The sequence below is a fragment of the Centruroides sculpturatus genome, unplaced genomic scaffold (genome assembly GCF_000671375.1).
Source record: "Centruroides sculpturatus isolate CEXI.00-Female unplaced genomic scaffold, Cexi_2.0 scaffold111, whole genome shotgun sequence".
NCBI classification, from domain to species: Eukaryota; Metazoa; Arthropoda; class Arachnida; order Scorpiones; family Buthidae; genus Centruroides; species Centruroides sculpturatus.
The window spans coordinates 145,188-159,157 of record NW_019384655.1 but is presented as its reverse complement, the minus strand read 5'-3'; the positions used below and the strand labels follow the sequence as shown (position 1 = coordinate 159,157).

General features: G+C 30.0%; 1 protein-coding gene across 1 annotated transcript in view; it reads left to right on the top strand.

The window, feature by feature from the left end:
- LOC111626391 overlaps nt 1-13,970 on the top strand; it is a 57,333-nt gene that overhangs the window by 4,409 nt on the left and 38,954 nt on the right. Inside the window, 1 exon segment of the mRNA XM_023369749.1 lies at nt 7,363-7,485. Coding sequence (XP_023225517.1) covers nt 7,363-7,485 — 123 coding nt within the window.

The window sequence follows — 13,970 nt, the reverse complement described above, 5'->3', positions numbered from 1 at the left end:
ACATGGGGTCGAGGTATGACCGCTACGTGGTTTGGACTGTAACTTTTTATAGTCATTTTCTACTGACAACCTGAAACTTGTTTCAATTTTAGAACTTTCTTCCTCTGCTTTAATAGTTTTCCGGATGGCATAACTAATTGGCATCAATGTATATCATGGATAGAAGGATTGGCAACACTAGTCGAAGGGGTTGTAATGCTAAATCACAACTAAGATATTCAGGATAATTCATAAAAATTAGGATACGGGGAATAAGAAACTGGCATTAAACATGCAGCGATAATTATTGATCATCAATTAGAGCAGGAAAATTACGAAGATAAAGCAGGCATGGATGTATAATTGATGAATTTTTTTGATTACGGCTATAATTTTCAACACGATTTTTTCTCTTGTATGCTTATTAATCTCTCTAAAAATCTATTTATGCTTCACAAAGCATAACTCCGAAATAACGCTTTCATACCAGAAAGTACAAACACTTGGTGTCAGTCATAGAGAGTGATTCTTGACAGGATAATAGGAGAGAAAAACCATCATTTTGTAAGAAAATTAACAGGAAGAGATGAAATTTTTTACATTTATAAAGGAAAAAGAAAATAGCAACGGGTTGCGTAACTTTCCAGGCAAAAGAATTTAAAATTGCGTGTGGCGCCATCTTTTACCAGATTTTATTAAACAACTTTTTATAAAATTAATTATTATAAAATGGAAAATCGCTTAATTTTGTGGGTAGCGATGAATTTCATTAAAAAAATAAATAAAAATTTGTAAATGCTAATAACGAATAACACCATTAAGTCCGACCCCACTCGAGATACGATACATTTCCCTCCTATATCTCCTCTCTCCCTCGACCTTTAACCACCAAAATTTAATAACGTAAGCCCCCCCTAATATACAAACCTCCCTGCAAAATTTCAGAAATTTTCGACAAAAGACACAGGAGTTATTAAGCTTTAAAGTATGTATTAGGGGACACAATAGTGCCCCCTAACACAAACTAATATCCACGCATATATATATAACAACCGAAAGAGTAAAAAGAATAGCCAAATTCCCGATACAACGCCGAAATTAATACAAAAGATAGCATTCGGCTAGAGAAATGGGTTCGAGAAAAAATGACCTCTCGCATAGAAGAGAATCAGGAAGTTATGAATAACCAAACGAGTTACTTGGAAGTTATTGTTGACCAAATGAAACACAGTCTTCCTCTTTGTAGTTGTCAAACTCCGGTTTTCGGTTTTAACCTATTTTATCATCCATTATCTGAATATTTAAAAGTGGTTTTCTCACGAGAAACCTCGACTGGGATTGGATAAATAAGGAAGTGTTCGATAGGTATCTCTTTAACAATATAATGTAGTATTGACCCACTATCGCCATTTGTCGATTCGACCTTTACAAAGGTTATCATTCTGTCAGAATCGACAAAGTGGCCATTTACTAGTTTGAGAACGTGACACCTATGACCCCGCTGTTCTATATCTTCTATGGTCTACTGATGGCCTACAAGGAGATAGCCTTAACAGATACCCCCCTCAGAAGACAATATATGCTTAATTACATAATTAATACATATAGAAGCGGTTGAATACCCTATTTGAATATTTAATAGACGTGTGGGAACGTCTCGATATTTAGAAATCGCAATTCATAAGCTGCTTTCTTATTTTTGGGATACTGAACTCATTAACGATAAGAAGAATTCGTTAAATCGAGGTAGAATAATTTGTTAAATTGAGGTTAAATTCCTCTGATCTACGTGAATTGGCCACTAAATATTGCATGCTGTATTATACATCCCAATTTGCAGAGATGGCTCCGCAAAGCTACCTATCAATCCAGGAGGGTGATGTATATATACGTCATAAAAATAAATACGTGTGTTACGTATCTTTAGATACACATCCATTCATGCAGACCCGAGCTTTACAATGATCTTTCAGAGTGGAAGCACTCTACAACCCGTTCATAATGGTGATATAGATACCACAGTGCACGCTCTATTGTTGTGAAGTGCTCTGCTACACTACTAAATCCTGGTTTATATAACTAAAGTACTATAGACGTAAACAAGTGTACTATAACTATGAATAGAAGCAGTACACTTGTTTACATCTGTATAGTAATAGACTTTCTACACATTAAGCTGTACGTAGTATGCTGTACACTTACCATATACAATAAATTTACCATAAATACAAGCGATATTTGACAGTAAATGTATGCATATCTACTATACATTATATTTGTAGTATGCTGTACATAAATATATGTAACATACCTACCATAACATACAATTATCATACAGTATATAGTATGTCCCGCATTTACTGTAGGCTTATATTGTGCCACGTACAGAAGTAAATCCGTAGAACGTCTATGCCAGACGGCAAGGTAGCATTTTATAGAGCAAAGAACATACAAGAAGGGCATCTAGCCATAAAACTTCTACAAAAATAAACATTCATCAACGATCTAGACAAGTTATTCTAGAACTTGGGCGTTAAATCGAGTAATTGTAATCAAATAATGTAACTTTAATGTTTTTCTAGAACACGAAACGGAAGTTATAAACATTTCTTCTTGTCTATAATTCGCGACGCAACCTGCTCCACGCCACGCGCGGCGCCGCTCATATTTTACAATCGGTGTCGTTCGCATCGCGTCCGTATTTTTCCCCGATTATGCGATTTGCGGAAATTTGAACGAGTGTTTCTGCAAGTTTACGCAATTTTCCAGGTATATTTTAATTACGATAGCTGTAAATTACGCGCTGAACGATGAAGAATCGTCATAGAGAAAACGGCTATATTAATTGAACAAAACGGTTAAAGAGGGGTGCAGTGAACCACAGAACTCGCCTAGCCTCTCTTTAATTAGGCCGCGCGTCCACCCATGTCAAACAACACGAAGAATCTCTCCCTCTTCTCTCGAAAAACCGGTTGTATGGACGTCTACAAGACGAATATTTATCTTGTGCTTCCTTTTTTTTTGTCCTTAACGCTTTCTACGCCATTCCCGCTAAGTTAAGGCCTTTGAATGTTAATTACGGTTTTCTTTTTCTGTTTGCCTGATAATTATTTATTGTATTTTTTTTCAAATTGTTAATTTCTTTGCGTTAAAATGCAAAGATGTCTGTCCGAACGTCCTTCGGAGAGATTACGGTCGGGTTTGAGTGGCAAAATCTTTAATAAATCTTGATTTTTCTTCGTTGTTTTCGATTTTATCTGGAAAATTCGACTGCGTTTTCTCTATTTTCTTATTGGTTATAACCTTGAAAACGTTTATGGTCCGGTTTATTTTTATTTTTTAAAGTTTTCTAGTTGTAGATCGCGAGTTGAAGTCTCGCTTGCTGTTTTAACTAGAAGGTTTTTCGCAGTTTAAGTGACTTGTTCGAGAGTTTCGTGAAAATTTTTGTTAATATTTTTTATGAAATAATTTAAAATTAAGTTTAATTAATAAATTTAAAAGTGAAATTAACATAAAATCTCTAGAAGGAACTCAAATATCTTTAAAATAATTAATATGCATCTATGTCCTTAATTTAATCAAAATTATTCTTTTAATCACTATATCAGTGTATTTCTATTAATAGGACTTATCATACTGGTGTACGAGATTGCAGACTCACAGTTACACAGATTAAAATTGTTTTATTTTCAATTACCTGNATTTCTAGAATAATCCTAAATAACTTCAAAATAATCCCAAATTTCTCTAGAATAAACTCAAATACTTCTAGAATAAACTAAAATTTCTAGAATAATCCTAAATAACTTCAAAATAATCCCAAATTTCTCTAGAATAAACTCAAATACTTCTAGAATAAACTAAAATTTCTAGAATAATCCTAAATAACTTCAAAATAATCCCAAATTTCTCTAGAATAAACTCAAATACTTCTAGAATAAACTAAAATTTCTAGAATAATCCTAAATAACTTCAAAATAATCCCAAATTTCTCTAGAATAAACTCAAATACTTCTAGAATAAACTAAAATTTCTAGAATAATCCTAAATAACTTCAAAATAATCCCAAATTTCTCTAGAATAAACTCAAATACTTCTAGAATAAACTAAAATTTCTAGAATAATCCTAAATAACTTCAAAATAATCCCAAATTTCTCTAGAATAAACTCAAATACTTCTAGAATAAACTAAAATTTCTAGAATAATCCTAAATAACTTCAAAATAATCCCAAATTTCTCTAGAATAAACTCAAATACTTCTAGAATAAACTAAAATTTATATAATAATCCTAAATAACTTCAAAATAATCCCAAATTTCTCTAGAATAAACTCGAATACTTCTAGAATAAACTAAAATATCTAGAATAATCCTAAATAACTTGAAAATAATCCCAAATTTCTCTATAATAAACTAAAATTTCTAGAATAATCTTAAATAACTTCAAAATAATCCCAAATTTCTCTAGAATAAACTCAAACATCTCTAGAATATACTAAAATTTCTAGAAAAAACTAGTAAATTTTTTAAATTTGAAAATGCTTGTAATTTTATCGCAAAAATTTGAATAGATTTCTAGCAATTTTGTAAAGTTAAAATAATTTATTCTATCCTCTTTCTACGATTCGTATTTTCAAGTGTAATGAGAAAGATACGAAATGAAACATTGTTAACCGACTTTTGGGCCCTTTAAAATTTCAAATTTAATCCTAAAAATCTAAAATTTACACGCATTTCTTCATTAAATCTTTATTTGATATTGTAATTTATACATTTTTAACTTCAGTTAATTGTATTAAATGAGTTATAATTACAGTCTAGGAAAGTAATACACGTTTTTTTAGTCTGAAGTGTATTTTGGGAGAATTTAACGGAATTTTTCTGCTAAAAAATAGAATTCTTGCATTTTCTAGCGAATTTTATTGCCAATTTTCTCATATTTTTAGCATAATCTATGATTTTTTTTTGAAAATCTCCAACTTAATTCCTGTAAAATTTTCCCAAGAAGTTCGTAAACGAAGTAAATTACACTAAAATATTTGCTTTGTCATTAAGTTTTGCTCTGAAAAAATTTTAATTTTATCATTAATTATCGACGAAAATATAATTTTTTTTTCTTTTTTTTTTCGGGGCAATTTAAAGTTTTTTGAAATTGTCCATACATTTATCTCTACGCTCTACTTCTTCCGTATCATTCATTTGACTATATAAATTGCATATTTTCCCTCATAGCAAGTATTTTACTTCAATTTATATTATTATATAATGGGATGATAGTAGTTGTTTTTCATTAAAATAGTTATATACATTGTTATAATTATATGGAAATATTATTTAAACTATAGAAAGTTATTATCTTAGTAAATTCATTGTAGATAACATGTAACCGTTTAACCACGTTCCGTTCAAAATAGCGAGTTAAATAAAAATAGAACCGGATTTTTTTTTAAATAACAGTCAAGAAATAAACTAGTTTTTTGGAATTTTTTCTTCTGTTTTTTAAAAATAATGCAATAAATACAGTCGAATTTAACACTAATGCATACGAGAAACACCTTTTAATGGCTGAACAGGTGCTCTCCATTCAATAGGGACGTTCATTCTCATTGAATGAATGAGCGCCTGTTTAGCCATTTAAAAGATCTAGTCCTCAGCCATTTAACAGATACGTTGTTCAGTCATTCAATAGGGTTTTATAGAGCCTTGCTCAGCCATTCAATAGAGTTTTATAGAGCCTTGCTCAACTATTCAATAGGGTTTTACGTTGAGTTAGTTTTCAGTGTTGAGAACATTGAGCTGAACCAAAAGAGCTGAACATTGGATCTATTGAATGACTGAGCACGGCTCTATAAACCCTATTGAATATACGGTTTATAGAGCCGTGCAAGAGACTTGATTTAACAAATCAGTTAATTTTTTTCTTTTATTAAAGCAGCTTTAAGGGGCCAAGGGAAATTTTGAATTAGGGGGCCCCACGTACAGTGTTAACGTCAGACATTTTCCTCCGAGAGAATTTTTTGAAAAAATATTTTCTTATAAAGAAGACTGGTTTCTTGCGCCTCTGTTGGTGGGGCCCCGGGCAATCGCCCCCTTTTGCTAAATGATAATTTATAGTAAAATAAAACAGTTTTATAGCATATTTACGGCATTTTACAACTAATTTTTTAAAAATTTACAGCGAAATAAAATAATTTTCCAGCAAATTTACAAGTTTTTCTATAAAATTCTGCAAACTTGTATACGTTTTAGTGAATACGTTGTAAAATTTTGTAAACAATGCCTTAAAAACTGTAAATTTACAAGATTATACATCAAATTTACTAGAATTTAAATCAAGTTTGGAGTTTAAATAATTTAAACTTACCAACAAATTCACTTTATTGCGAAATTTGGAAGCGCAAAATTAATATTCACGCCCGTCTAACCCTCAAAAGAGCCGAAAATCTTTATTTCTAATTTACAAAACGACCCCAAAACAAGTTTTAAAATTAAAAAAAAATGTTGAAGATAATTAATCATTACAACTTCACGTAGAAGGAAAATTCTCTGTGTTCTGTTTTCCATTAGTACAGAAAAAATGGTCTAGTCACGAATCTAGAATATTATAGAGAACTGCAGACAATAAATTAAAAAGTAGAGAAAAAATGTCGCACGAGAAATACAAAGGATTTTTCTTGTATACCCGAATTAAATAGTTGTGACGATTCGCGAGTGCTGCAGCTCGTGACTGGAAAGATTTTTGGATTGTTCCTTTTCACGGATTTCTGTCCCTCGATACAACGCCGAAAACAATTAATCGTCGAAGTAAAAATAAATTATCGGTCGAGATAAAAATAGAAATTAAATAAATTGTTGTGAGAGTTCAAGGATTTCCTAATTTTATCAATTTATGCGCTGCTGCATAATCTCTAAACCTAGTCTAGTCGATGCTGCACGATATCCTAATCCCATCCTCCAGAAAATGCTGTATAATCTCTAAACCTAGTCTAGTCGATGCTGCACGATATCCTAACCCCCGCCTCCAGAAAAATGCTGTATAATCTCTAAACCTAGTCTAGTCGATGCTGCACGATATCCTAATCCCCGCCTCCAGAAAATGCTGTATAATAAACCTCGTCTAAACCTAGTCTAGTCTAATAAAATCTAAACAAATTCTTACTCAAATTATTATTATTTTCTTAAACAGAATCAGAGCAAGAAAAAACACAAGTCATATCAAAAATATCCTTGATTTTGACCTGGCTCATAGGATATAAGCTTAGTTGTATGCTTCAATAAATATAACAACCATTAAAATTATAATTGTATTATTACAGAATGAGATTAGGCATAAGTAAAAATAGTTATTTTTTAAATTATTTATTGTTATTTTTGTATTTTCAGCTGTACAAATTAACTCAACGTGCGACGAACGGAGGGAGTTCAGATGTGTTAACACATCTCGTTGCATTCCTTTGTCGAGGGTAAAAGATGGAAAACTTGACTGTCCGGATGCTTCTGACGAAAGTAAGTTCGTTGTTGCAAATATCTACAGCTTTTTACATATTCTTAATGCAACACCACTACATTATCCTGATTAAAATCGAGTATAATTTACCCTCGTGTAGTTCATACAAATGATTAAATATACCCCCTTCCTGGGTGGGTGGAGAAAGTTTGTATACAGGTCTCTCTCTAACTTTATGAAATTATCATTTTTTAATCTGTCTGGGGTTGAATTTATGGCCCGAGATGATAATTGTATCCTCCTCCCCTGCTACGACATTCTAATCATAATCGAAAACAGCCTGGGGTACTACAGTGTACTAAGAAACTAAGGTTATTGCTCCCTGTTACTGTCGACAGATACTGTTATTCCTTATTTAGAGTGTTTAAAACGTTGTAAAAATCGAATAATTAATGAATTTTAAGCTGTGTGTTTTTTTTAATGATAAACGTTGCGTAAAATTCGACGTAGAAGCCGTACGTTATAAGCGGGTAATTTCGGCAACTCGTTTCACGGCTCCATTTTTACGTGTAAAAATTATTTAAAAAATTGGACAATTAAGAAGTATTTGTCATAGTAAATACTTCAGAAATTGACGTTATATCGAGGTATTTTAAGTTTAATTAGTACTCGTAAAGTAACACGTTTATTAGAAATATATCGCTCTTACGTTAGAAAGAGGTTAGCGATGCTTGTTTATACACGGATTTTAACTCGATATAAGGCATTATATTATTACGAAAGATCATTTGGATAGTCTTAAACGTTTAATTAGTGCTTTACATTAGAAATACGCAGATACGGGGTCATTACACTCACGAACGTAGTAAAGTCGCAGCGAGAAGTTAATAAGAGCGCTCGACCATCGACGAGGCTGGCACTAGGTATCATGTAGAATCTCAATATAAATGGCCACTTTATTGACTAACAAAATCGCCCTCTTGAACATGCACAGCTCATTTACCACTGGTAAAAAAGAAAGAATTCGCATTATAATACCCACCCCGCTTATAACGTGGATCCAACAGCGCTCACGACGCGAAAGATATCGATCAATGACCCCAGGCGAAACTTCTTTAAAGAAGCATTTAAACTTTTTACCGACCGTCATTAGAGCCTTTAGAAAAAGAAAGTAAACAAAAAGTAGTAATGCTTAAAACAGAATCGAACGTAATAACGAGGTAAATCTACTACACAGCTAATTAATTTCACCAGCGTGTAATTGCCCAAACCGGACTTTATCTAATGTACTTTTCCTCATATTTCTCTTGATACGAGCCAAAAATAATAAGTTAATTAGAGGGGGGATGTTACGAAACAATGAAGAACGAACCTCTTTTTAACGTTCGACTCGCAGCTGCGGTGGTTTTATTTTATTTTATTTTATTTTATACGTAGCCTTGAGCATTTTAACCTTTTTTCGAATCGGAAATGTCAGGTTATGATGCGAGTTCAATGAAGAGGAAAGCAAACGTAAAAGTCTGCTGGTTGTCTGTACGTAAAGCACCTGTAGGAAGGTGTAAATGACGGGTATGAGAACGAGGAAGAACAGTTTATTCTGGGTAAATGATGCGAGAGAACTACTTCCTTAATAGTTTAACACTGAGAAAAGACATTTTTTTAAAGGTTTCCATAGTTTAATTCTAGTACTTTTTTCTTTAAAAAAACGTGCAGAAAAGACTTAAATTTTCTGTTAATTAATTCACTGTCAAGTCGAGAATTCAATATAACGACTGAACGTTATCTAACTCTATTGACCTCATAAATATAGGCTCAAATTTACTCCAAATTCTGTTCTATCCATTATTCGACCACGCTATAACGAGGTTTCCGTTATATCGAATCTTAAATATACTTTACATTTGCGAAATCGATTTTTTGCTGGTCCTAATCGTTTTTTTTAACATAGCGTATTAAAGCTCGTTATAACGAAGTTTTTCATTATTTCGAGTTATTTGTGTGTTTTATTAATGCGCTATACTAGTATAGAGAATTACTACCTTGTTATAACATTTAATATACGATAAAATTGAGTTGAGTAATTAGAACGGCGTAATTTCCCTCGTTGTAACGTATGAATTATCAGCAAAGTGTTGCGTGTAATTGCAAATTTCTCACTTATTTTCTACGATTAAACATTCTTTTTGGTTTGTTGTTTTATCAAACGTTTTTCATATTTGTATAACGCTTTATTTGCGTATCAAAATAGGAATGAAATGAATTGATGCAAGACGTTCGCTTCAATAAAAATTCGAAATTTATATAGGAAAACACAAAATAAACGAAAATATAAACGGAAATTTTGATTGTCGGACGAACGTTTCTGGCAAAATAACAGAAAATAAATCATTTCCTGCACAGTAAAAAGAAAGATTTCAAACTTTGTTTACTACTTCCTGCAGGAAAAGAAAAAGAAAAATAGAGCTTTCGACATTTCACACCATTCCCACACAGAAAAATAAAGGTTTTTAAGCTTGTCTACCATTCTTTGCTCAGCAAAATAGACGTTTTTAAGCTTGTCTACCATTCTTTGCTCAGCAAAATAGAGGTTTTTAAGCTTGTCTACCATTCTTTGCTCAGCAAAATAGACGTTTTTAAGCTTGTCTATTATTCTTTGCTCAGCAAAATAAAGGTTTTTAAGCTTGTCTACCATTCTTTGCTCAGNCCCAAATTTCTCTAGAATAAACTCAAATACTTCTAGAATAAACTAAAATTTCTAGAATAATCCTAAATAACTTCAAAATAATCCCAAATTTCTCTAGAATAAACTCAAATACTTCTAGAATAAACTAAAATTTCTAGAATAATCCTAAATAACTTCAAAATAATCCCAAATTTCTCTAGAATAAACTCAAATACTTCTAGAATAAACTAAAATTTCTAGAATAATCCTAAATAACTTCAAAATAATCCCAAATTTCTCTAGAATAAACTCAAATACTTCTAGAATAAACTAAAATTTCTAGAATAATCCTAAATAACTTCAAAATAATCCCAAATTTCTCTAGAATAAACTCAAATACTTCTAGAATAAACTAAAATTTCTAGAATAATCCTAAATAACTTCAAAATAATCCCAAATTTCTCTAGAATAAACTCAAATACTTCTAGAATAAACTAAAATTTCTAGAATAATCCTAAATAACTTCAAAATAATCCCAAATTTCTCTAGAATAAACTCAAATACTTCTAGAATAAACTAAAATTTCTAGAATAATCCTAAATAACTTCAAAATAATCCCAAATTTCTCTAGAATAAACTCAAATACTTCTAGAATAAACTAAAATTTCTAGAATAATCCTAAATAACTTCAAAATAATCCCAAATTTCTCTAGAATAAACTCAAATACTTCTAGAATAAACTAAAATTTCTAGAATAATCCTAAATAACTTCAAAATAATCCCAAATTTCTCTAGAATAAACTCAAATACTTCTAGAATAAACTAAAATTTCTAGAATAATCCTAAATAACTTCAAAATAATCCCAAATTTCTCTAGAATAAACTCAAATACTTCTAGAATAAACTAAAATTTCTAGAATAATCCTAAATAACTTCAAAATAATCCCAAATTTCTCTAGAATAAACTCAAATACTTCTAGAATAAACTAAAATTTCTAGAATAATCCTAAATAACTTCAAAATAATCCCAAATTTCTCTAGAATAAACTCAAATACTTCTAGAATAAACTAAAATTTCTAGAATAATCCTAAATAACTTCAAAATAATCCCAAATTTCTCTAGAATAAACTCAAATACTTCTAGAATAAACTAAAATTTCTAGAATAATCCTAAATAACTTCAAAATAATCCCAAATTTCTCTAGAATAAACTCAAATACTTCTAGAATAAACTAAAATTTCTAGAATAATCCTAAATAACTTCAAAATAATCCCAAATTTCTCTAGAATAAACTCAAATACTTCTAGAATAAACTAAAATTTCTAGAATAATCCTAAATAACTTCAAAATAATCCCAAATTTCTCTAGAATAAACTCAAATACTTCTAGAATAAACTAAAATTTCTAGAATAATCCTAAATAACTTCAAAATAATCCCAAATTTCTCTAGAATAAACTCAAATACTTCTAGAATAAACTAAAATTTCTAGAATAATCCTAAATAACTTCAAAATAATCCCAAATTTCTCTAGAATAAACTCAAATACTTCTAGAATAAACTAAAATTTCTAGAATAATCCTAAATAACTTCAAAATAATCCCAAATTTCTCTAGAATAAACTCAAATACTTCTAGAATAAACTAAAATTTCTAGAATAATCCTAAATAACTTCAAAATAATCCCAAATTTCTCTAGAATAAACTCAAATACTTCTAGAATAAACTAAAATTTATATAATAATCCTAAATAACTTCAAAATAATCCCAAATTTCTCTAGAATAAACTCGAATACTTCTAGAATAAACTAAAATATCTAGAATAATCCTAAATAACTTGAAAATAATCCCAAATTTCTCTATAATAAACTAAAATTTCTAGAATAATCTTAAATAACTTCAAAATAATCCCAAATTTCTCTAGAATAAACTCAAACATCTCTAGAATATACTAAAATTTCTAGAAAAAACTAGTAAATTTTTTAAATTTGAAAATGCTTGTAATTTTATCGCAAAAATTTGAATAGATTTCTAGCAATTTTGTAAAGTTAAAATAATTTATTCTATCCTCTTTCTACGATTCGTATTTTCAAGTGTAATGAGAAAGATACGAAATGAAACATTGTTAACCGACTTTTGGGCCCTTTAAAATTTCAAATTTAATCCTAAAAATCTAAAATTTACACGCATTTCTTCATTAAATCTTTATTTGATATTGTAATTTATACATTTTTAACTTCAGTTAATTGTATTAAATGAGTTATAATTACAGTCTAGGAAAGTAATACACGTTTTTTTAGTCTGAAGTGTATTTTGGGAGAATTTAACGGAATTTTTCTGCTAAAAAATAGAATTCTTGCATTTTCTAGAGAATTTTATTGCCAATTTTCTCATATTTTTAGCATAATCTATGATTTTTTTTTGAAAATCTCCAACTTAATTCCTGTAAAATTTTCCCAAGAAGTTCGTAAACGAAGTAAATTACACTAAAATATTTGCTTTGTCATTAAGTTTTGCTCTGAAAAAATTTTAATTTTATCATTAATTATCGACGAAAATATAATTTTTTTTTCTTTTTTTTTTCGGGGCAATAGAGAAAACGGCTATATTAATTGAACAAAACGGTTAAAGAGGGGTGCAGTGAACCACAGAACTCGCCTAGCCTCTCTTTAATTAGGCCGCGCGTCCACCCATGTCAAACAACACGAAGAATCTCTCCCTCTTCTCTCGAAAAACCGGTTGTATGGACGTCTACAAGACGAATATTTATCTTGTGCTTCCTTTTTTTTTGTCCTTAACGCTTTCTACGCCATTCCCGCTAAGTTAAGGCCTTTGAATGTTAATTACGGTTTTCTTTTTCTGTTTGCCTGATAATTATTTATTGTATTTTTTTTCAAATTGTTAATTTCTTTGCGTTAAAATGCAAAGATGTCCGTCCGAACGTCCTTCGGAGAGATTACGGTCGGGTTTGAGTGGCAAAATCTTTAATAAATCTTGATTTTTCTTCGTTGTTTTCGATTTTATCTGGAAAATTCGACTGCGTTTTCTCTGTTTTCTTGTTGGTTATAACCTTGAAAACGTTTATGATCCGGTTTATTTTTATTTTTTAAAGTTTTCTATTTGTAGATCGCGAGTTGAAGTCTCGCTTGCTGTTTTAACTAGAAGGTTTTTCGCAGTTTAAGTGACTTGTTCGAGAGTTTCGTGAAAATTTTTGTTAATATTTTTTATGAAATAATTTAAAATTAAGTTTAATTAATAAATTTAAAAGTGAAATTAACATAAAATCTCTAGAAGGAACTCAAATATCTTTAAAATAATTAATATGCATCTATGTCCTTAATTTAATCAAAATTATTCTTTTAATCACTATATCAGTGTATTTCTATTAATAGGACTTATCATACTGGTGTACGAGATTGCAGACTCACAGTTACACAGATTAAAATTGTTTTATTTTCAATTACCTGGTATTTTTTTTATTGTATGTTGACGTAAAATGTTTGCACTTTACTAATGCATAATAAAAACGCTTGAATATTGATAGAATTTAAAGAAAATAATCTATACAAAGATGCTATTTATATTGAATTTAAAGTTTTAGTTTAATAATTATTTTGCTTTTAAACAGAAAATTGTTTTTGTACTCGATAACTCACAATAAAAATTGTCAGTGAATGACTTAAAACAAAACAAATGCAAGATTTAATATTCTCTGTATAAGACATTCCGATAAATAAGTATTACTTCGATTTATTTAATATTGAACATGAATTTTCAAAGTTCTTTAATTAACAAACTCAAAGTTCTAAATGCAATGTTCGCATATCAGCGATTACCCATTGCTTTGTTCTGTCTTCTCGTTTAGTCTCTCTCTTTATCACATT